The following is a 24,267-nucleotide window of genomic DNA, read 5'->3' as shown; positions in this document are numbered from 1 at the left end:
CCTCCCCCCTGAGAATCTAAAACCTCCCCACATTCAGAGTTAAGTAAATTCACCTCTTCAGCCAAATTTCCTGCATTAGCCCCCAACTCAACACAGTCACCCCTGCTCAGCTACGGCCAGTGGGGATCATGAAACCACCCGAGACTGCTGGGACGGGAGAGAGGAATCACAGCTGTCTCCCTTTCTCTTGGGACGTGCTCAGATACCAGGGTGATGGGCACCAGTGTAAGCACCCCCAGAAGGAGACAAGTGGGTCGGGGGATGGACAGACTCGGCCATCCATGGGCTGTAATAGGATCATCAGTCTCCACTCAACCTGAGCAGGAAAACGCCTGTGAAAGCCTGTAACCCGCTCTGGCACCGGGCGGCTCTCTGTCCCCCTCTAGTGGCTGGTTCACAGCAGAGGGAAAGAGCCTTCTACTGCTACTGGATCGCAACCCTCTGAGATCCGACGTGTTCAAAAGCCAGATCCGGACCCACATCTGACAGCTGGCCCCTGGCTCTGGCGGCCTGGCCATGGGGTGTTGGACACTAGGATCTGAAATCTGGGAGGGTTTGGGTCTAGTGTCCCCTCCCCAGGCTGTACTCTGGCCCGGGAACAGCAGTGCCCCGGTTCCCGGGGGAACATGTGACAAGGGCTGGGGAGGGGAACGGGGCGTGTGGTTGATCTGGTGCTAAAGGCTCCTGTTCTCTCTTCTGGGGCAGGGTCCGGCAAAGCAGAGGCAGGTGTGATGGAGCTGAGCCGGATTCTGGGGGACAACGTCACTTTCCCTCTGGGGATCCCAGCACAGCAAGTTAAATCTGCTTTCTGGATAGTAAACACAAGGAGGGGTATAGTAACTGTAGCAGCAGGAAACCCCCCCACAGTCATTGGGGGGGAGACATCCTACGAGGGACGCGTGAGAGTCACCGAGAGCAACTCGCTTCAGATCACCAGCCTGAGGATGGAGGACACGGGAACCTACACAGCTCAAATGACCACAGCTACAGGCATCATCCAGAGACACTACCCGCTGCGCGTGTACAGTAAGTGTGGGGCCGATGAACCCCAGGGGAAGCTGGACCCCGCCCTGCTCAGGGACCTCCTCTGGGAGATCAAGGGCTGCAGGGTCCCAGCGTCTGTGCAGACCTCTCAGACCTCTCAGTGCGGCTGCTTCTCCTCCCCCCACCCACCCCCGCTCCTGTTCCTTCCTCTCACCCTCCCGCTGTTATCCCCCCCAGCTCTGCCTCTCTGCCCACTTCTCCTCTGCAACTTCCTTCCCCCGCCCCATCTGCTGCCCCACTGCTCCCGCCCCACACGGCCCCGGCTCATCAGAAACCCAAACTCCTCTTGGCACGCGGCTTTCCTTCACCCACGCCAGGGCTCACCTGCCCGGCCGCTTTCCTCAGGCCCCGCCCCCATCCCCCCAATTCCAGCAAACCCCTATTTCCTGACGGAAACACATTTCATTGAGGAATTTCCACTAGCTCAAGGCTGGGCCTCCTGGTCACTTCTCCAGCACCCCCAAACGATCCCTCCCTTCTTCCCCCCACCTCCAGCTGGGGCAGAGTCTCCCTAATCCCCTGCCCCTGCCGCAACCGTGCTGCGAGGAGCCAGACACCTCCCTGCGCTCACCTTCCCCAGCACATCCAGGCAGCGGCTCGCAAGACACTCTGGGCATTTCAGCCCGTTCCACGTTTCTCTCCCCCCGGCAGAGCCAGTACCGGAGCCAACTGTCCTCTGTGACTCAGTGACCTGTGTGAGTGAAACCTGTAACTACAACCTGAGCTGCAGAGTCAGGGATGGAGGGGAGCATGTGACCTACAGCTGGACTCACACAGCAGGGGGCGCTGTTGTAGCCAATGAGTCCATTCTGCACATCTCTCTGAGCCCCCGTGATGCTCACCTGGCCGTCACCTGCACAGCCCAGAACCCCGCCAGTAACAGCTCCACAACGGCCTCTGCAAAGGACCTTTGTGCAGGTAACTCCCTCTGCAGGATCGCGCTGCCCAGTGCTCACAGGGGGGAGCTGGCATCGGGTCGCTGCCTTTGCACCAGTCCCAGGCCTTTCATCCCAAACGGAACCTGGCCCCCGCAGCCCCAGAAGCCACCTGGCTGCAGATTTTAGCCTGTAAACCTGCCAGGCAGGGAGCAGTTTACTCTGGATTTGTTTGTGTCACCAGAGCAGCGTCGCAGGGTCAATGGGCAACAGCCTGGGCCCAAGGAGAGCCGTGCGCAGGCTGAGATATTGTGGGGGGGGACCCCTGAGAAGTTTAGTTATTAAACACGCCTGATCTCAAACACTGACTCACTTAAGGAGCCGCATCACTCCCCCCTCCCATCCCGTCCCCCAGCTCTGAGAAGGCTCCTACCTGGGAGGTAGCGGGGGAGGGGCAGAAACGTCAGCGCAGGCTGCCCCGGGGAGGGGTCACAGCCCCACCCTGCACAGGTGTGATGAGCTGCTCACGGGTGGGGGACGTAGGGAGGAGCCGGCGGAGTGAGGGGCTCAGAGTGGGGACCCAAGGGGCTGTTTTGGGCGCATCAGGGCCCTCTGGGCCCCGCTCTGGGGACGGGGGGGCTCCTGTGCCTGGGGGCCGGATGTGCCTCTGACTCCCATTTCCCAGACGGGACACCGGAGCCAGGGCCGGCTCCAGGTTTTTTGCTGCCGAAACAAAAAAAAAAAACAAAAAACAAAAAAAAAACACCGGAGTACCGCCGTCGAAGTGCCACCCCAAAGATCCGGGGTGCCGCCCCTTGAAAAGTGCTGCCCCAAGCACATGCTTGGAACGCTGGTGCCTAGAGCCGGCCCTGACCGGAGCCGAGGTCAGCGGGGCCCGGCCCAGACTCAGCCCTGTTTGCACCGCGTCTCGTCCTGCCCTGTATGGAGCGGGGGGCAGGTTCCCAGGCACCCCGACCCCTTCCCCTGCTGTGCGCTTGGGACAACGCCAGTTCCCCCTGCATGAACTGACACCATCACCTTTGTTTGTTTAGCTCCCACAGCCACTCCGGCCTCCTCACTGTCCTACTGCCGCGTCAAGGGGATCGTCCTGCTGCTGGTGCTGGGAGCCCTGAGCGCCGGGATCATCGCGGTGCACGTCCTCCCCGGCAGGGAGCGGAGACGGGACTGAGAGCAGAGGAGCTCCCACTGCGACTGCCAATCCCGCCTGGGCGTTCCCCAGCCCGCCAGCCCGAGGGTGATACAGGGGGACGCTCGCTTGCAGCTTCCGAAGGGTGAATGTCACTGAGTGGGAGGAGGGGAAGTATTGGGTCCCTCTGTGTGGCGGGAGATGTGGTGGAGAATCGGCCCTGCTCAGAGGCGCCCTCTGGCAGCCGCCGGCAGCACAACAGGTGCGCCTGCCTCGGTTTCCTCCCATTGACCTTCTGAAAAGACCCCAGTGTCTAAACATTCCCCTACCTGGGGCTGATTTATTATCCCAGAGTGTAACCAGTCCCCAGGCGCCCAGCCCTGAGCTCACACAAGTCCCCCGACCCAGAGCTCACTACTCAGTCCCCTCGGCTGCTCCAACGCCTGGTTCTTTCCAGGCTTCCCAGACCTTTCCCAGGGACGCCCTGCCGTGCCCGCTCCCCACGAGGCTCTCCCCTCCTCCGTGGCATCCGGCTCTCTGGGGACAGGAGCTCACTTCCAGCTGCACCTGGTTAATGCCCAAGGCAAGCCGGCCCCGGCCTCTGGCCGTTAAAGGGGCTGAACACCCTGTCACGGAGGCACTTTCCCCCCACTGTGCTCTGGGGCCGATGACTGTGCGGGGCAGGGCGATGGAGAGCCAGGACCAAGGAGTTTGGCCAGGAAGAAACTCAGCTGCCTTGTGAACCCAGGACTGGCCATAAAAACAGGGGACTCCGGCCTGGTCTAGACCCAGCTGCTGCACCAGAATCACTCTACAGGTCAGTGGGTGATTTTCTACTGATACAATGAAAGCGCTGCCTCCGTTTCTGGGGATGCCCTTGTCTCAGTGGAAAGGGGCTTCTCTGGGTGCAGCCCCTGAACCTCTTTAACTGTCTCCGTTTCTAAACCAAGCCCTTGTGGAGACAAGCCCTTAGGAATTACCACATGGGATCAGAATCCCGGCCAGTCTAAACCAGCATCCCTGCTCCAGCCCTGCCCTACCTCGGATACTTCAGAGGAAGGAGAAACACTCCCCGTAGTGGGCAATACTGGAATAACCTGCCCATTTGAGGAATTTTCCTCACCCCACGCACAGAGAGAAGTTGGTTTATACCCTGGTGCCAAAGAGTTAATGTCCCTTCCACATTCTCTCTCTCCTCCCCAGCAGAACCGTCAATGTCCTTGTGATTCAGACAGGTCGAGGGTGTGTTGGGTTTTAATCCTGCAAAAGCTTGATAGAGCGATAATATCCAGTGGCAATGAGTTCCGCGGGATAACTTTCCATCATGTAAATAAAGTCTCCACTTCTGGACTCCGCAGGGTCATGATCTTTGTATCGCCAGGGTAACCCTGCTACTGGCATCACACCCACTGCAGGGTTTCCTTGGGGCCCCGGCTCAGTCACCATCTTCCCCGCAATGCTCAGCACCTGCTGCTCACACCCGATCCGGATTTGTGTCCCTGTCCCAGCACTGAGCTGCCAGCCATGGGGAGGCGCCTTCAATTCCTTTGCGCAGGCCTCTGTCTAGCAGAGAACCTACAGACCCTCTGCTCCCAGGGGATCGCAGCCCCGCAGGACGCAGGGCCAGATTCTCATTCACGCCAAGCCCCCGTCACACCACCCTGGCTGTGCAAAGGGCCCTGACAGTGGTGTCTATGTACTGGGAGCCCCGTTGAAGCGCTTTTCATTGTCAGAGCAGCGTCAAGGGGCCCCGGGGTAACTGAGAATTCCTGGCGTGATAGGCTCTCCGGTGCAATAGACAGAACCATCCAATATCTCAGGAGCCGTGTGTGTTTCAGACCCTTTCAGCCCTGAGCAATTAGAGGAACCTTCCCCAACCCAGCGCCCTGGGCTGCTTTGAGCTCATTGCGCGACTTACCACAAAAGGAAAGAGCGTCTCGCGGGGGAAGTTGCTGAGCTGTGGGGCGGGTCATTTCTCTGCAGCCCCTCGGCATCATCAGGGATCGGCCACTCAGCCAGACCCTGCCGGCCAACCCGCTCCGGCTCTGGGTCTGTTGGGTCAGGACACCCGTTATACGGACTGACGGCCGCCCGCTCTGCCTGCCCCTCGCTGTCAGGATGGAGGGGGATCTACGGCCTTCCCTTCTCTTCCTTCTGCTGGTTTTACAGCCCGGCGGTGAGTGATCTGTCTGAATTCCAGGGCAGGAAATGGTATCAGAGACAGTGGTGCCATTTCAAATTTCGGAGGCGGGGGGGGCGGCACTTTAACTGTGGGGGGAGGGATAGCTCAGTGGCTTGAGCATTGGCCTGCTAAACCCAGGGTTGTGAGTTCAATCCTTGAGGGGGCCATTTAGGGAACTGGGGTAAAAATCTGTCTGGGGATTGGTCCTGCTTTGAGCAGGGGGTTGGACTAGATGACCTCCCTAAGGTCCCCTCCAAGCTGGATATTCTATGATTCCAGAGGCTACTGGGCACCTAAAAACTCTTGGGTTTTTTTCTGCAGATAAGAGAGATACAGTGCTCCTGTCAGATAATAGTTTCTAATTCCTATATAAAGAAAGAAAATTTAATAAATATTAGACCCACTCTGCTCTAATATACTAACATATTCTGACCTCTTGTGGCAAGTCGCTTAAGAGACACGGGTTAGGTTTAAAATGTTAACAGATATGCCTAGTTTGTTACTAACTCTTGAATACAACTCTTGAAACAATTGTAGAAAAACCTAGATGACTTTCTATGTGTTTTTTTAGTTGATCAAGCTCAGAATAGGTCCTTTAGCTTTTGGAAGCATCCTATTGGGGAAGACCCCGTGAGTTTATACTGCACCTGCCTGGGGCTCTAGGGGTGTTACCCCACCACAAAAAATAGGCTCGAAAATTACTTTAAACAGGAGTGAAAGTGACACTTTCAAGTCACTTGCAGAGTATTGCCGACCCCTAATGTTCAAAAATCAAGAATCAGACTCACCAAAAATCATGAGATTGGCTTTAAAATAATGAGCTTATAGAAAAAAAATAATAGATTTGGTGGGGGGTTCTTTACATTCTGCTTTTTGAGCCTTTAAGCTTTCTTCGCAGCCACAAGAGTTAGAAACGTCATTGTTCTTTAAGAATGAAGGCTGAAATCATCACACATCACTTGACTCCAGGTGCCGGGGGTTTAAGGAAAACAATATTTATCATGAGACTCACAACAAACTCATGAGAGTTGGGAACACTGCTTCCACTTCTGTTGAAAGGCTAGTTCCTTTTCAGTAGTGTCTTAAACACAACACCCTTCCCCCCACGGACTTCCTGTCTGACCTCAAGTCAGTGCCTTAGGGACAGAGTTTCAAAGGTTTTTAGGCACCCAAGGATGCAGCTAGGCATCTAGTGGGGTTTACAAAGCACTGAACCTTCTAGGCGCTTTTGAAAATCCCACTCGGTGCCTAAATACCTGTGAAAGTCTGACTGTGTGTGCCTCAGTGCCCATCTGTACAATGGGGAGAACAGCACAGCTCTGCCTCACCCAGGGGCTGTGATGTGAGGTGCTCAGATACTGCAGTGATGGGGCCACATCAGTACCACAGGTAGTGTGGGAACTTCTCTGTGCCACTGCTAGCCCTGCCCTGGGGTTTGGCCCCTTCTTTTCACCTATGCCCCTCACACCTTCCTCTGTTCTGAATGTAGCCTGGGCTCACAGGGCTTGGCTGTATTTCGTCTGAGTCCCCTGCGTTCTCTCCTCACCCCCCACCCACACAAGAATTCCTGTGTTACAGGTTCATCTAACCACTTCCAGATCCTTCATTTAATTACCAGCCGTTCCTTCTCCTAGTCACCCTGCCTGTGTTTGGCCTGGTCTACACTAGGCGTTTATGTCGAAGTTAGCGCCGTTAAATCGAATTAACCCTGCACCCGTCCACACTGCGATGCTATTTAGTTCGACATAGAGGTCTCTTTAATTCGACTTCTGTACTCCTCCCCGACGAGGGGAGTAGCGCTAAATTCGACATGGCCATGTCGAATTAGGCTAGGTGTGGATGGAAATCGACGCTAATAGCTCCGGGAGCTATCCCACAGTGCACCACTCTGTTGACGCTCTGGACAGCAGTGCGAGCTCGGATGCTCTGACCAGCCACACAGGAAAAGCCCCGGGAAAATTTGAATTTGAATTCCTTTTCCTGTCTGGCCAGTTTGAATCTCATTTCCTGTCTGGACATCGTGGCGAGCACAGCAGCACTGGCAACGATGCAGAGCTCTCCAGCAGTGATGGCCATGCAGTCTGTGAATAGAAAGAGAGCCCCAGCATGGACTGATCGTGAAGTCTTGGATCTCATCGCTGTGTGGGGCGATGAGTCCGTGCTTTCCGAGCTGCGATCCAAAAGAAGGAATGCAAAGATCTACGAGAAGATCTCTAAAGACATGGCAGAGAGAGGATACAGCCGGGATGCAACGCAGTGCCGCGTGAAAATCAAGGAGCTGAGACAAGGCTACCAGAAGACCAAAGAGGCAAACGGACGCTCCGGATCCCATCCCCAGACATCCCGTTTCTACGAGGCACTGCATTCCATCCTCGGTGCTGCCGCCACCACTACCCCACCAGTGACCGTGGACTCTGAGGATGGGATACTGTCCACGGCCGGTTCCTCAGACATGTTAGGGGACGGGGAAGATGAGGAAGGAGATGAGGAGGGCGAGGCAGTTGGCAGCTCTCACAACGCTGATTTCCCCGACAGCCAGGATCTCTTCATCACCCTTACAGAGATCCCCTACGAAGCGTCCCCAGCCATTACCCCGGACACAGAATCTGGTGAAGGATCAGCCAGTAAGTGTTGTAAACATCTAAACATTTATTTTTAACAAAACAGGAATATTAACAATTAAAAGAATGGGTTGTTCATGATTAGTGTGCCCTAGGCGCTTAACGGTTTAGTAAGGGGCAGTGCAAGTTTTGAAAAGAAATCTAGCAATGTCCGGTTTTCAGTGATTGTCCTGCACAAGCCGCTCTACTGTGTATTCCCTGCTACTGCAGCTACAGTAAAATGCGGTCTATATGTGCGGGGATAGAGCAGTAATCCTCCTGGGACATCTCGATGAAGCTCTCCTGGAGGTAACTTGAAAGCCGTTGCATGAGGTTCTTGGGGAGAGCGGCCTTATTGGGTCCTCCGAAGTACGACACGTTGCCGCGCCACGAGATTATCAGGTACTCGGGGATCATTGCTCTGCACAGCAGGGCGGCATACGGCCCTGGTCTTTGGAGGCTTTCCCGGAGCATTCTCTCTTTGTCGCTCTCGGAGATCCTCATCAGGGTGATGTCGGCCATGGTGACCTGCTTTTAATTAGGTAGGGGAATGTTAGTGTTGGGACTGCTTTCCCGTTCCTTTACAGAACTGTCACCGCTGGTTTGCAGCCACGCGGTGGAGGCGGGAGAGGGGCAGCCGAAAGGGATCATTCCCGGGGACAGCCGCGAGGGGGTGGGACAGGGGCAGAGTTCCCGCTTGCCGGATTGCTGGCAGCAGGGACTGACATTGATTTAAATGTGAAATGAGGCCAGTGGTAATATAAAAGTTTTAAACTGCCACAAGTGTACGGCTTACCATGTCTGCCTGCAACAGAAATTCCGTTGTGCTGCCTCGCTTCTCAAATGTGCTGTTCAAGACCCCAGGCACAGAATGCGAAGGCCGAGAATTCGACCTTGTGCTGAGTGCGCATGTGAAAGGTGCTGTGCATGGTCTTGTTCACAGAGAAAGACTATGTTCTTTGTTCACAACTACATTTATCTTTCAGAGGAATTCACTCCCTTTTTCCCATTTCCACAGCCCCGTCTGCGACTGTCTCACAACCTAGCCTGGAATCACACTCCCAGAGGCTAGCGCGGATTAGGCGTAGGAAGAAGAGGACACGGGAGGACATGTTCTCTGAGCTTATGGCCTCTTCCCAAGCCCAGGCAGCACAGCAGACCCAGTGGCGGGAGAACTTGACCCGAATGCACCAAGCCAACATGGATCGGGAGGAGAGGTGGCGGCAGGAAGACCAGCAGGCGACTCTAACGCTGCTTGGACTACTGAGGGAGCAAACGGACACGCTCCGGCGCCTTGTGGATGTTCTGCAGGAACGGAGGCAGGAGGACAGAGCCCCGCTGCAGTCCATCTCTAACCGCCCTCCCCCGCCACCAAGTCCCATACCCACCTCACCCAAAGTGCAAAGAAGGAGAGGCGGCAGAGTCCCTGCTAACTCTCACTCCACCCCTGCAGAGAGCTCTAGTAGCAGAAGGCTCTCATTTCCCAAAATTTGAAAAGTTCTTTCCTTCCCGCCTGACACAAGCCCACGTCCAAGTTTCACCTCCCAATGCCATGTGTAGTTGATAATAAAAAATTCGTTTCTGTTAACTACTGTTTCAATCATGTTCTTTTGGAGGAGGAGGGGAAAGGGGGTTGGAAATTGGACAGGACAGTCTCCTTTGGCAGGGTACATAGTCGGGGGCAGGCACAGCAGCAGGGCACATACACAGTGCAGTGATGCAGTGACTAGTTGCCCCGGTTAGTCTGGGAGGTTGTTTTGATGTAATGTTGGGGGGGGTGGGTTGCTCTGTGACTTTGTGGCGGGGGAGGGCAGTTACAGATCTTAAGCGCCGGTCCTTAGACAGGATCACAGAGCCACACAGCATGGGATCTGTAACCGTCCTCCCCCTGCCACAAAGTCAAATAGACCTCCCATACACACAGTCCCGATCAGGAGGGGTGACAGGCTCCGTTGAAACAAGCATCCCACCGCAGCGGAGCCTGTCAATCCTTGAGTTTAGAAGCTGCATTCGCATCACAACACTAGACCCGCCCCGCACCACAGTCTGCGTCCCAGTTTTAAAAAATTCCCGCTAAAACAGTATTAAAGAAAACGGTGTGCTTTAACAAAGTAGAACTATTTTTATTTCGACACGTGTGTTGGAGGGGGGGTGAAGGGGGTATGTAACTGGATAGGATAGTCAACATTACCTGGGTAAAGAAACGGGGGCAGGTTTAGCTTCTCAGTACACAAACTATAAAATCACAGGTTACCCTGCTCACTCAGGAACTTTGCTTTCAAAGCCTCCCGGATGCACAGCGCTTCCCGCTGGTCTCTTCTAATCGCCCGGCTGTCTGGCTGTGAGTAATCACCAGCCAGGCTATTTTCCTCAACCTCCCACCCCGCCATAAAGGTCTCCCCCTTGCTCTCACAGAGATTGTGGAGCACACAGCAAGCTGCTATAACAATGGGGATATTGGTTTCGCTGAGATCACAGCGAGTCAGTAAGCTTCTCCATCTCCCCTTGAGACGGCCAAAAGCACACTCCACCACCATTCTGCACTTGCTCAGCCGGTAGTTGAAGAGTTCTTTTTCAGTGTCCAGGGCGCCAGTATAGGGCTTCATGAGCCAGGGCATTAGCGGGTAGGCTGGGTCCCCGAGGATGACTATAGGCATCTCCACATCCCCAACAGTTATTTTGTGGTCCGGGAAGTAAATACCTTGTTGCAGCCGTCTAAACAGACCAGAGTTCCTGAAAACACGAGCGTCATGAACCTTGCCCGGCCATCCCACGTAGATGTTGGTAAAACGTCCCCTGTGGTCCACCAGTGCTTGCAGCACCATGGAAAAGTATCCCTTTCGGTTAATGTACTGGGTGGCCTGGTGGTCCGGTGCCAGGATAGGGATGTGAGTTCCATCTATGGCCCCACCGCAGTTTGGGAATCCCATCGCTGCGAAGCCATCTATGATCGCCTCCACGTTTCCCAGGGTCACTACCTTTGGCAGCAGTACATCAACGATTGCCTTCGCTACTTGCATCACAACAACCCCCACGGTAGATTTGCCCACCCCAAACTGGTTCGCGACTGACCGGTAGCTGTCTGGCGTTGCAAGCTTCCACAGGGCTATGGCCACTCGCTTCTGTACACTCAGTGCAGCTCGCAACCGGGTGTCACTGCGCTTCAGGGCAGGGGACAGCAACTCACAAAGTTCCAGGAAAGTTCCCTTCCGCATGCGAAAGTTTCGCAGCCACTGGGATTCATCCCAGACCTGCAGCACTATGCGGTCCCACCACTCAGTGCTTGTTTCCCGTGCCCAGAATCGCCGTTCCACGGCATCAACATGACCCATTGCCACTGTGATGTCCTCGGCGCTGGGTCGCCTGCTTTCTGACAGGTCTGTGCTACTCTCAGACTTCAGGACATCACCGCGGTGCCGTAGCCTCCTTGCCTGACTTTTCTGCATCTGCCTCAGGGAAACCTTTATGATAAGCTGCGAGACGTTGAGAGCGGCCACAACTGCAGCGATGGTCGCAGCGGGCTCCATGCTCGGAGTACAGTGGCGTCCGCGCTGTCAATGACTGGAAAAGCGCGCGAACTGTTTTCCCGCCGGCGCTTTCAGGGAGGGAGGGCGGGAGTGATGGACGGATGACGACAGTTTCCCAAAAGCACCCTCGACTCATTTTGTTACCCAGAAGGCATTGCCGGCTACACCCAGAATTCCAATGGGCAGAGGGGACTGCGGGAACTGTGGGATAGCTGACCACAGTGCACCGCTTCGAATGTCGACGCTATCACCGTTAGTGTGGACGCACAAAGTCGAATTACTGTCCTTAGTGTGGACACACACGTTCGACTTTGCAATATCGATTACAAAAATTCGATGCAAGTAAAATCGAACTACTCTCGTAGTGTAGACAAGGCCTTTGTGAACAAAGCACTGACTCCCTGCCCCAGGAGACAAACTGAGAGAAACACCTCTCTGTAGAACTCACAATCCACTGAAGAGCTCCGCCCGGGAGCACCCCCCCTGTATGAAACTCGGGGTGTGTGTGGCAGCCCTCCCCCCCCGCCCTACCTAATTGGCGCCCTTGGACAGAGAGCGTCTAATGCACTCCCTGAAGTAGACTGTGGGGTGACCTCATCTCCCGCTGCCCATAGGAGGTGCACAAAGACGGCACCTGCATCAGGGGAATTTATGGAGCTTTGGGGGAAACACTTCAAATGCTCCACAAAGTTAGAAGGGAAATGGGGGCCCCACATACATCCCCTGACATGGGCCTGGGAGACTCATGCCCCTCCCCAACCAAAGGTGGCTTTGCTAGGTCTCCCCCAAACTCCAGCCCCCCCGAAGTTCATTGGGAAGCACTGCAGCCCCCTCCCCTGTGAGCCCTGAACCCTCTGCACCATCATCCCTTAAGCGGGTCCCTCACCCCTGAGGATCTAAAACCTCCCCACATTCAGAGCTAGGTGCAAATTCACCTCTTCAGCCAAATTTCCTGCACTAGCCCCCAACTCAACACAGTCACCCACTGCTCAGCTGCGGCCAGTGGGGATCATGAAACCGCCCGAGCCTGCTGGGACGGGAGAGAGGAATCACAGCTGTCTCCCTTACTCTTGGGAGGCGCTCAGATACCGGGGTGATGGGCACCAGTGTAAGAACCCCAGATAGACATGAGTGGGTCTGGGGATAGACCAGGGGTCTCAAACTGGGGTTGGGACCCCTCAGGCGGTCGTGAGGTTATTACATGGGGGGGTTGCGAGGTGTCAGTCTCTACCCCAAACCCTGCTTTGTATCCAGCATTTATAATGGTATTAAATATATATAAAAGTGTTTTTAATTTATAAGGGGGGGTCGCACTCAGAGGCTTACTGTGTGAAAGGGGTCACCAGTACATAAGTTTGAGAACCACTGGGATAGACAGACTCGGCCATCCATGGGCTGTAATAGGATCAGCAGCCTCCACTCAACCTGAGCAGGAAAACGCCTGTGAGAGCCTGTAACCCGCTCTGGCACCGGGCGGCTCTCTGTCCCCCTCTAGTGGCTGGTTCACAGCAGAGGGAAAGAGCCTCCTACTGCTACCGGATCTCAACCCTCTGAGATCGGACGTGTTCAAAACCCAGATCTGGACCCACATCTGACAGCTGGCCCCTGGCTCTGTAATATCCCAGCCCCAGCGCTGAAGGCGGCCTGGCCATGGGGCGCTGGACACCAGGATCTGAAATCTGGGAGGGTTTGGGTCCAGCTCCATAGGAAGCGGTACCGTCCCCTCCCCCGGCTTTACTCTGGCCCGGGAACAGCAGCGCTCTGGTTCCCGGGGGAACGTGTCACAAGGGCGGGGGAGGGGAACTGGCCTGGGGTCCCCGTGACGGGGCGTGTGGTTGATCTGGTGCTAAAGGGTCCTGTTCTCTTTCCTGGGGCAGGGTCCGGCAGAGCAGAGGCAGACGCGATGGAGCTGAGCCGGATTCTGGGGGACTCCGTCACTTTCCTTCTGGGGATCCCAGCAGAGCAAGTTAGAACTGCTGCCTGGACAGTAAACACAACGAGGAGTATAGTAGCTGTAGAAGCAGGAAACCCCCCCACAGCCATTGTGTTAGACCCATCCTACAAGAGACGCGTCAGAGTCCCCGAGAGCAACTCGCTTCAGATCACCAGCCTGAGGATGGAGGACACGGGCACCTACAGCGCTCAAATCCACACAGCTACAGACCCCAGCAACAGCCACGTATCAGGGAGTTCTAACCCTAACCACAGACACTTCCTGCTGCGCGTGTACAGTAAGTGTGGGGCCGATGGACCCCGGGGGAAGCTGGACCCCGCCCTGCTCAGGAACCTCCTCTGGGAGATCAAGGGCTGCAGGGTCCCAGAGTCTGTGCAGACCTCTCAGTGCGGCTGCTTCTCCTCCCCTCCCTGCTCCTGTTCCTTCCCCCCCGCCATTCTCCCCGTCACCCCCCCCCAGCTCTGCCTCTCTGCCCACTTCTCCTCTGCAACCTCCTCCCCCTCCCAGCTCCTGTTCCTTCCTCTCCCCCACCCCCCGTCACCCCCCAGCTCTGCCTCTCTGCCCACTTCTCCTCTGCAATCTCCTTCCCCCGCCCCGTCTGCTGCCCCATTGCTCCCGCCCCACACGGCCCTGACTCATCAGAAACCCAAACTCCTCTTGGCACGCGGCTTTCCTGCGCCCACGCCAGGGCTCACCTGCCCGGCCGCTTTCCTCAGGCCCCACCCCCATCCCCCCAATTCCAGCAAACCCCCATTTCCTGACGGAAACACATTTCATTGAGGAATTTCAACTAGCTCAAGGCTGAGCCTCCTGGTCACTTCTCCAGCACCCCCAATCCATCCCTCCCTTCTTCCCCCCACCTCCAGCTGGGGCAGAGTCTCCCTAATCCCCTGCCCCTGCCGCAACCGTGCTGCGAGGAGCCAGACACCTCCCTGCGCTCACCGTCCCCAGCACATCCAGGCAGTGGCTCGCAAGATGCTCTGGGCATTTCAGCCCGTTCCACGTTTCTCTCCCCCCGGCAGAGCCAGTACCGGAGCCAACTGTCCTCTGTGACTCAGTGACCTGCGTGAATGAAACCTGTAACTACAACCTGAGCTGCACTGCCAGGGATGGAGGGGACAATGTGACCTACAGCTGGACTCACACAGCAGGGGGCGCTGTTGTAGCCAATGAGTCCATTCTGCACATCTCTCAGAGCCCCCGTGATGCTCACCTGGCCATCACCTGCACAGCCCAGAACCCCACCAGTAACAGCTCCACAACGGCCTCTGCAAAGGACCTTTGTGCAGGTAACTCCCTCTGCAGGATCGCGCTGCCCAGTGCTCACAGGGGGGAGCTGGCATCGGGTCGCTGCCTTTGCACCAGTCCCAGGCCTTTGATACCAAACGGAACCTGGCCCCCGCAGCCCCAGAAGCCACCTGGCTGCAGATTTTAGCCTGTAAACCTGCCAGGCAGGGAGCGGTTTGCTCTGGATTTGTCTGTGTCATCAGAGCAGCATCACAGGGTCAATGGGCAACAGCCTGGGCCCAAGGAGAGCCGTGTGCAGGCTGAGATATTGGGGGGGGGGGGAGGGGGGAAACACCGAGAAGTTTAGTTATTAAACACGCCTGATCTCAAACACTGATTCACTTAAGGGGCCGCATCAGACCCCCCTTCCCATCCCCCGGCTCTGAGAAGGCTCCTACCTGGGAGGTAGCGGGGGAGGGACAGGAGCATCAGCGCAGGCTGCCCCGGGGAGAGGTCACAGCCCCGTCCTGCACAGGTGTGATGAGCTGCTCATGGGTGGAGGCGTAGGGACGAGCCGGCGGAGCGAGGGGCTCAGAGTGGGGGCCGAAGGGGCTGTTTTGGGCGCATCAGAGCCCTCTGGGCCCCGCTCTGGGGACGGGGGGGACTCCTGTGCCTGGGGGCCGGATGTGGCCTCTGACTCCCATTTCCCAGAGGACACCGGAGCCAGGGCCGGCTCCAGGTTTTTTGCTGCTGAAGAAAAAAAAAAAAAACCCACCGGAGTACCGCCGTCGAAGTGCCACCCCAAAGGGCCGGGGTGCCGCCCCTTGAAAAGTGCTGCCCCAAGCACATGCTTCGAACGCTGGTGCCTAGAGCTGGCCCTGACCAGAGCCGACGTCAGCAGGGCCTGGCCCAGACTCAGCCCTGTTTGCACCGCGTCTCCTCCTGCCCTGTATGGAGCGGGGGGCAGGTTCCCAGGCACCCTGACCCCTTCCCCTGCAGTGTGCTTGGGACAACGCCAGTTGCCCCCTGCATGAACTGACACCATCACCTTTGTTTGTTTAGCTCTCCAACCAGCCCCGGTCTCCTCGCTGTCCTACTGCCATGTCAAGGGGATCGTCCTGCTGCTGGTGCTGGGAGCCCTGAGCGCCGGGATCATCGCGGTGCACGTCCTCCCCGGCAGGGAGCGGAGACGGGACTGAGAGCAGAGGAGCTTCCACTGCGACTGCCAATCCCGCCTGGGCATTCCCCCGCCCGCCAGCCCGAGGGTGATACAGGGGGACGCTCGCTTGCAGCTTCCGAAGGGTGAATGTCACTGAGTGGGAGGAGGGGAAGTATTGGGTCCCTCTGTGTGGCGGGAGATGTGGTGGAGAATCGTCCCTGCTCAGAGGCGCCCTCTGGCAGCCGCCGGCAGCACAACAGGTGCGCCTGCCTCGGTTTCCTCCCATCGACCTTCTGAAAAGACCCCAGTGTCTAATCGTTCCCCTACCTGGGGCTGATTTATTGTCCCAGAGTGTAACCAGTCCCCAGGCCCCCAGCCCTGAGCTCACACAAATCTCCCGACCCAGAGCTCACTGCTCAGTCCCCTCGGCTGCTCCAGCGCCTGGTTCTTTCCAGGCTTCCCAGGCCCTTCCGGGCTTCCCAGACCTTTCCCAGGGACGCCCTGCCGTGCCCGCTCCCCACAGGCTCTCCCCTCCTCCGTGGCATCCGACTCTCTGGGGACAGGAGCTCACGTCCAATATCGCAGAAGCCATGTCTGTTTCAGACTCTTACAGCCCTGAGCAATTAAAGGGACATTCCCCAACCCAGTGCCCTGGGCTGCTTTGAGCTCACTGCGCGGGTTACCACAAAGGAAAGAGCGCCTCGCGGGGGAAGTTGCAGAGCTGTGGGGCGGGTCATTTCTCTGCAGCCCCTTGGCACCATCAGGGATCGGCCACTCAGCAAACCCTGCCGGCCAGTCCGCTCCAGCTCTGTTGGGTCAGGACACCCGTTATACGGACTGATGGCTGCCCGCTCTGCCTGCCCCTCGCTGTCAGCAAGGAGGGGGATCTACGGCCTTCCCTTCTCTTCCTCCTGCTGGTTTTACAGCCCGGCGGTGAGTGATCTGTCTGAATTCCAGGGCAGGAAATGGGGGCAGAGACAGTGGTGCCATTTCAGATTTCGGTTGGGTAGAGGTGGGCACCTTAACCACGATTTCAGAGGCTACTGGGCACCTGAAAACTCTTGGTTTTTTTTGCAGATAATAAGAGAGATACAGTGCTTCTGTCAGATAATAGTTTCTAATTCCTTTATAAAGAAAGAACATTAAATAAATATTAGACCCACTCAGCTCTAATACTAACATGTCCTGACATCTTGTGGCAAGTCACTGAAGGGACACTGGTTAGGTTTAAAATCTTGATGCAGCCAGGAGGCATCCAGTGGGGTTTACAAAGCACCGAACCTTCTAGGCACTTTTGAAAATCCCATTCGGTGCTTAAATACCTTTGAAAGTCTGACTGTGTGTGCCTCAGTGCCCATCTGTACAATGGGGATAACAGCACAGCTCTGCCTCACCCAGGGGCTGTGATGTGAGGCGCTCAGATACTGCGGTGATGGGGCCACATCAGTACCACAGGTAGCGTGGGAACTTCTCTGTGCCACTGCTAGTCCTGCCCTGGGGTTCGGCCCCTTCTTGTCACCTATGCCCCTCACACCTTCCTCTGTTCTGAATGTAGCCTGGGCTCACAGGGCTTGGCTGTATTTCATCTGAGTCCCCTGAGTTCTCTCCTTAACCCCTCACCCACACAGGGATTCCTGTATTACAGGTTCATCTAACCACTTCCAGATCCTTCATTTAATTACCAGCTGTGACGGTGCACTCCATATGCTTTATGGAAATATGCTTAGGAATATGACATCACTGGAATATGCTTTACGCTAAATACCCCTTGTATGGTGTCAGTAGAAAGCTTCTAATCTACTAAGTGTGTTCATCCTATTTGTTTACGTGTCTTATTTCTATATTTGGAGTTATTAGAATAAGATATGAACCTTTATCACTGATATAAACATATGAAGTGGAGGCCATTAAGGGTGATCCAGAAACAATCAGTTGTAAATGGTCTTAGTTACTTGAAAGCCTCCCTGTGGACGCCTGGGCCAGCCCATGGGGAATGGAGAGTGGGGGTCTTACAGGGACATGTGACCATGTCACCCGATACTGGAATCCATCTTAAATCTAGTACTTTTCCATTTAGAAGGAGGGGAGGGGACAAAGAGAGACAAAAGATTCCCGCCTTGTGCCAAAGCTATAAAAGGGGGTGGAGCAGGACAAAACAGGCTGCCAGTCCTGAGAAAACCCCTGCTTACCACCTGAGATGTCTGCTGGAACTAACCAGGACTACACCAGGGGAAAGGATTGGGCCCAGACTAGGAAGGAGTCTAGTCTGTGAAAGAATCTTATTGGAACATCTCTGAGGGTGAGGTTTCATCTGTAATCAGTTTCTTACTGTATTTGGCTTAGACTTGCGTGTTTTTGCTTTATTTTGCTTGGTAACTTACTTTGTTCGTCTGTTATTACTTGGAACCACTTAAATCCTACTTTTTATATTTAATAAAATCACTTTTGTTTATTAATAAACCCAGAGGAAGGCCTTGGCTACACTGGCGCTGTACGGCACTGCAACTTGCTGTGCTCAGAGGTGTGAAAACGCCCCCCCCAAGCGCAGCGAGAGCGGCGCTGTAAAGCACCACTGTAATCAGCGCCTGCAGCGCTGCACGCTCGCTCGCAGCCCGCTCGCTCGCAGCGCTGCAAGCTACTCCCCTCGGAGAAGTGGAGTACATACAGTGCTGCGAGAGCTCTCGCAGTGCTGACGGCGCGACTACACTCGCGCTTCACAGCGCTGTGAATTGCCAAGTGTAGCCAAGGCCTAAGTGATTAATCCCTGGGGGAGCAAACAGCCGTGCATCTCTCTCTATCCGTGTTCTAGAGGGCGGACAATTTATGAATGTACCCAGTATAAGCTTTATACAGCGTCAAACTGATGTATTTGGGGTTTGGATCCCATTGGGAACTGGGTGTCTGGGTGCTGGAGGCAGGTAACCTGCTGAGCAGTTTTCAGTTAGGTCTGCAGCTTTGGGGACGTGGACCAGACCCTGGGTCGGGTTGCAGCAGGCTGGCGTGTCTGGCTCCACAAGGCAGGGTTCTGGAGTCCCAAGCTGGCAGGGAAAACGGGCTCAGAGGTAATTTCAGCACATCAGGTGACAGTCCCAAAGGGGTCTCTGTGATGGAACCCGTCACACCAGCCTTTTCTTATCTCAATCACCCTGCCTCTGTTTGTAAACAAAGCACTAACTCCCTGCCCCAGGGACACAAGCTGAGAGAAACACCTCTCTGCAGAACTCACAATCCACACTAACTCTGCGCAGTGAAGAGCTCCCCCCAGGAGCATACCTCCTGTATGAAACTCTGGGGCGTGGCAGCACCCCCTTCCCAACCTGATTGGCGCCCTTGGACAGCGAGCATCTAATGCACTCCCTGAAATGGACTGGGGGGTGACCTCATCTCCTGCTAACCACAGGAGGTGAACAAAGATGGGACGTGCATCAGGGGAATTTACGGAGCTTTGGGCGAACCACCTCAAATCCTCCACAAAGTTAGGAGGGAAATGGGGGCCCCCCACAAACAGCCCCTGTGTAGGCTGGTTGGCTTGGGCACGCCCCCCTCGGGGCGGTGGGGAGCCAGACCACTTCGCCGCACTGGTCAGGTGTGTTGGGGAATTAGCGTGATCCGGCAGCAGTCAGTCAGTATTAGCACTCCCAGGCCCTGGGTCAGGGCGGGGCAGCGAACAGTCAGTGGTTCAGGCCCCTCGGGCAGGGGCTGAGCGAACCGGTTGAACAGCAAACTCCAGACTCCTGGATCCAGCAGCCGGGGAGACGGGCACCCGCGAGGTGGGTGGCAGGGGGGACGCAGGCCCACCCACTCCACTGCGTCCCAGCCCGGGGACCTAGCAGCAGCAGAAGACCTGCTGCTGTGTCAGTGGGGACCCTGACCGCAACACACTGACATTGGCTCTAGCAGTGCTGCGGCCAGACCAGGGTCGGTTGCCCCCGGGCTACTTCCTACCTCCCCCTCTAGAGGTACCTGGGTCCGGACGGCGTCCTCTGTGGGGTCACACCCCAGGGCTCCTCGGGGTAGCTGGCGAGCGGTAGGCCTGGGAGTTCCTCGGGGTAATGGGCGAGCAGTAGGCTTGGCAGTGTCTGTGGGCTCGGGCTAGCGTCAGATGGTGTCTGGTCTGGCCAACCTTCGGGTCGGCCGCCGATCGCCGTGGTCTCCCCACCGGGAGCTACACCACAAGCGTCTGGTCGCTCCGGTGGCTGGGAGACAAGTGAGCTCTGGGGTCGGGCTTTTATACTTCCTGTCCTGCACCCTGACCTCTGAGGGACGGGCACAGGGTTTGCTGGCTCCCCCCACTTTGGTGTCTGGATGGTGGGGAGCCAGACTACATCGCTACACCCTGCCATGGGCTTGAGAGACTCATGCCCCCACCCCAGCCAAAGGCGGCTTTGCTGGGTCTGCCCCAAGCTCCAGCCCCCCAGGGCTTTTTTGGGAGCACTGCAGCCCCCTCCCTTGTAAGCCCAAAACCCCCTGCCCTGACCCTTAGGCGGGTCCCTCGCCCCTGAGGATCTAAAACCTCCCCACATTCAGAGCTAGGTGCAAATTCACCTCTTCAGCCAAATTTCCTGCACTAGCCCCCAGCTCAACACAGTCACCCCCCGCTCAGCTACGGCCAGTGGGGATCATGAAACCGCCCGAGCCTCCTGGGAAGGGAGAGAGGAATCACAGCTGTCTCCCTTACTCTTGGGACGTGCTCAGATACCGGGGTGATGGGCACCAGTGTAAGCACCCCCAGAAGGAGACAAGTGGGTCGGGGGATAGACAGACTCGGCCATCCATGGGCTGTAATAGGATTATCAGTCTCCACTCAACCTGAGCAGGAAAACGCCTGTGAGAGCCTGTAACCCGCTCTGGCACCGGGCGGCTCTCTGTCCCCCTCTAGTGGCTGGTTCACAGCAGGGGGAAAGAGCCTCCTACTGCTACCAGAGCTCAACCCTCTGAGATCGGACGTGTTCAAAACCCAGATCCAGACCCACATCTGACAGCTGGCCCCTGGCTCTGTAATATCCCAGCCCCAGCGCTGAAGGCGGCCTGGCCATGGGGTGCTGGACACTAGGATCTGAAATCTGGGAGGGTTTGGGTCCAGCTCCATAGGAAACGGTACTGACCCCTCCCTCTCCCCCTCCCATCTAGCGCCCTCTCATTCCCGGGGGAATGTGTCACAAGGGCTGGGAAGGGGAACTGGCCTGGTGTCCCTGTGACGGGGCGTGTGGTCGATCTGGTCCTAAAGGCTCCTGTTCTCTCTCATGGGGCAGGGTACGTCAGAGCAGAGGCAGGCGCGATGGAGCTGAGCCGGATTCTAGGGGACTCCGTCACTTTCCCTCTGGGGATCCCAGCAGAGCAACCTATAACTGTTTCCTGGACAGTAAACGCAACGAGGACTATAGTAATTGTAATAGCAGGAAATCCCCCCAATGTCATTGTGACAGACCCATCCTACGAGGGACGCCTGAGAGTCCCCGAGAGCTACTCGCTTCAGATCACCAGCCTGAGGATGGAGGACACGGGCACCTACAGTGCTCAAATCAGCACCGCTATAGGCATCATCCACAGACACTTCACACTGCGCATGTACAGTAAGTGTGGGGCCGATGAACCCCGGGGGAAGCTGGACCCCGCCCTGCTCAGGGACCTCCTCTGGGAGATCAAGGGCTACAGGATCCCAGAGTCTGTGCAGACCTCTCAGTGCGGCTGCTTCTCCTCCCCTCCCTGCTCCTGTTCCTTCCTCTCCCCCACCCCCCGTCACCCCCCCAGCTCTGCCTCTCTGCCCACTTCTCCTCTGCAACCTCCTTCCCCCGCCCCGTCTGCTGCCCCACTGCTCCCGCCCCACACGGCCCTGGCTCATCAGAAACCCAAACTCCTTTTGGCACGCGGCTTTCCTCACCTGCCTGGCCACTTGCCCCAGGCCCCAACCCCCCAATTCCAGCAAATCCCCCTTTTCTGACAGAAACACATTTCATTGAGGAATTTCAACTAGCTCAAGGCTGGGCCTCCTGGCACCACTTCTCCAGTACCCCCAAACGATCCCTCCCTTCTTCCCCCCACCTCCACCTGGGGCAGGGGCAACCCCAGGAGCCAGACAGCTCCATGCGTTCACCTCACCGTCCCCACCACATCCAGGCAGCGGCTCGCAAGATGCTCTGGGCATTTCAGCCCGTTCCATGTTTCTCTCCCCCCGGCAGAGCCAGTACCGGAGCCAACTGTCCTCTGTGACTCAGTGACCTGTGTGAGTGAAACCTGTAACTACAACCTGAGCTGCACTGCCAGGGATGGAGGGGACAATGTGACCTACAGCTGGACTCACACAGCAGGGGGCGCTGTTGTACCCAATGAGTCCATTCTGCACATCTCTCTGAGCCCCCGTGATGCTCACCTGGCCGTCACCTGCACAGCCCAGAACCCCGCCAGTAACAGCTCCACAACGGCCTCTGCAAAGGACCTTTGTGCAGGTAACTCCCTCTGCAGGATCGCGCTGCCCAGTGCTCACAGGGGGAGCTGGCATCGGGTCGCTGCCTTTGCACCAGTCCCAGGCCTTTGATACCAAACGGAACCTGGCCCCCGCAGCCCCAGAAGCCTCCTGGCTGCAGATTTTAGCCTGTAAACCTGCCAGGCAGGGAGCGGTTTGCTCTGGATTTGTCTGTGTCACCAGAGCAGCGTCGCAGGGTCAATGGGCAACAGCCTGGGCCCAAGGAGAGCCGTGCGCAAGCTGAGATATTGGGGGGGACCCTGAGAAGTTTAGTTATTAAACACGCCTGATCTCAAACACTGACTCACTTAAGGGGCTGCATCAACCTCCCCATCCCCTCCCCTGGCTCTGAGAAGGCTCCTACCTGGGAGGTAGCGGGGGAGGAGCAGGAACATCAGCGCAGGCGGCCCAGGGGAGGGGTCACAGTCCCACCCTGCGCAGGTGTGATGAGCTGCTCACGGGTGGGGGGCGCAGGGCCGAGCCGGCGGAGCGAGGGGCTCAGAGTGGGGACCCAAGGGGCTGTTTTGGGCCCCGTCACCTCCCTCTGCTCAGGAGGTGTCTGAGCCGCGTCAGAGCCCTCTGGGCCCCGCTCTGGGGACGGGGGGCTCCTGTGCCTGGGGGCAGGACGCGGCCTCTGACTCCAATTCCCCAGACGGGACACCAGAGCCGAGGTCAGCGGGGCCCGGCCCAGACTCAGCCCTGTTTGCACAGCGTCTCCTCCTGCCCCGTATGGAGCGGGGGGCAGGTTCCCAGGCACCCCGAGCCCTTCCCCTGCTGTGCTCTTGGCGCATCGCCGGTTGCCCCGTGCATGAACTGACGTCATCACCTTTAGCTCACTCATCAGCCCCGGCCTCCTCGCTGTCCTACTGCCACGTCAAGGGGATCGTCCTGCTGCTGGTGCTGGGAGCCCTGAGCGCCGGGATCATCGTGGTGCACGTCCTCCCCGGCAGGGAGCGGAGACGGGACTGAGAGCAGAGGAGCTTCCACTGCGGCTGCCAATCCCGCCTGGGCGTTCCCCAGCCCGCCAGCCCGAGGGTGCTCCGGGGGGATGCTCGCTTGCAGCTTCCGAAGGGTGAATGTCACTGAGTGGGAGGAGGGGAAGTATTGGGTCCCTCTGTGTGGTGGGAGATATGGTGGAGAATCGGCCCTGCTCAGTGGCACCCTCTGGCAGCCACTAGCAGCACAACAGGTGCGCCTGCCTCGGTTTCCTCCCATTGACCTTTTTAAAAGACCCCAGTGTCTAATCGTACCCCTACCTGGGGCTGATTTATTGTCCCAGAGTGTAACCAGCCCCCAGGCGCCCAGCCCACAGCTCACACAAATCCCCCGACCCAGAGCTCACTGTTCAGTCCCCTCGGCTGCTCCAGCGCCTGGTTCTTTCCAGGCTTCCCAGGCCTCTGCACTCCACAGGCTCATGATCTTCGTACCTCTGGGGTAACCTTGCTGGTGGCATCACACTCACTGCAGGGTTTCCTCGGGGCCCAGGCTCAGTCACCATCTTCCCCACAATGCTCAACACCTGCTGCTCACACCCGATCCGGATGTGTGTCCCTGTCCCAGCACTGAGCTGCCAGCCATGGGGAGGCGCCTTCAATTCCTTTGCGCAGGCCTCTGTCTAGCAGAGAACGTACAAATCGCCTCCCCTTCCCCCCGCAGACACAGGGCCAGATTCTCATTCACGCCAAGCCCCAGTTGTGACAGGTTGGGTCACAGAGACCCCCTTGGGACTGTCACCCAATGTGCTGAGACTACCTCTGAGCCCACCTCTGAACCCGTTTTCCCTGCCAGCTTGGGACTTCAGTACCCTGTCTTTTCGAGCCAGACACGCTAGCCTGCTGCAACGCAGACGCAGGTCTGACCCACGCACCCAAAGCCGCAGACCTAACGGATAGAGAGATATCATAGAATCATAGAATCATAGAATATCAGAGTTGGAAGGGACCTCAAGAGGTCATCTAGTCCAACCCCCTGCTCAAAGCAGGACCAATTCCCAGCTAAATCATCCCAGCCAGGGCTTTGTCAAGCCGGGCCTTAAAAACCTCCAAGGAAGGAGACTCCACCACCTCCCTAGGTAACGCATTCCAGTGTT

General features: G+C 57.0%; 3 protein-coding genes across 7 annotated transcripts in view; all 3 read left to right on the top strand.

Moving 5' to 3' along the window:
* LOC101932576 (T-lymphocyte surface antigen Ly-9-like) overlaps window positions 1–15,755 on the top strand; it is a 22,832-nt gene extending 7,077 nt beyond the window's left edge. Inside the window, exons 2-5 of the mRNA XM_065574336.1 lie at window positions 1,696–1,962; window positions 13,253–13,606; window positions 14,352–14,618; window positions 15,619–15,755. Coding sequence (XP_065430408.1) covers window positions 1,696–1,962; window positions 13,253–13,606; window positions 14,352–14,618; window positions 15,619–15,755 — 1,025 coding nt within the window. The remainder of the gene's footprint in view (window positions 1–1,695; window positions 1,963–13,252; window positions 13,607–14,351; window positions 14,619–15,618) is intronic.
* Window positions 1–24,267, top strand: part of LOC135976798 (SLAM family member 6-like) — a 27,119-nt gene extending 2,852 nt beyond the window's left edge. Inside the window, exons 1-6 of one of the 5 annotated variants that reach the window (XM_065574343.1) lie at window positions 16,513–16,648; window positions 17,793–18,014; window positions 20,968–21,288; window positions 21,895–22,161; window positions 23,011–23,250; window positions 23,967–24,251. In XM_065574343.1, the coding sequence (XP_065430415.1) occupies window positions 20,994–21,288; window positions 21,895–22,161; window positions 23,011–23,147 (699 nt within the window). In that variant the 5' untranslated portion in view covers window positions 16,513–16,648; window positions 17,793–18,014; window positions 20,968–20,993 and the 3' untranslated portion in view covers window positions 23,148–23,250; window positions 23,967–24,251. Of the gene's footprint in view, window positions 1–4,687; window positions 5,243–16,512; window positions 16,649–17,792; window positions 18,015–20,967; window positions 21,289–21,894; window positions 22,162–23,010; window positions 23,251–23,966 lie in introns of those variants that run through there. The other 4 variants (XM_065574341.1, XM_065574342.1, XM_065574344.1 and 1 more) reach the window with 4 other exon arrangements.
* LOC135976797 (uncharacterized) lies at window positions 7,241–9,436 on the top strand. Its single transcript, XM_065574337.1, has 2 exons — window positions 7,241–7,872; window positions 8,867–9,436. The coding sequence occupies exons 1-2, from the start codon at window positions 7,296–7,298 to the stop codon at window positions 9,340–9,342; spliced, it is 1,053 nt and encodes a 350-aa protein (XP_065430409.1). The 5' UTR covers window positions 7,241–7,295; the 3' UTR covers window positions 9,343–9,436.

This window comes from Chrysemys picta, chromosome 20 (genome assembly GCF_011386835.1).
Source record: "Chrysemys picta bellii isolate R12L10 chromosome 20, ASM1138683v2, whole genome shotgun sequence".
NCBI lineage: Eukaryota > Metazoa > Chordata > Testudines > Emydidae > Chrysemys > Chrysemys picta.
The sequence above is the reverse complement of the archived record's forward strand: the minus strand, read 5'-3'. Positions and strand labels throughout refer to the sequence as shown.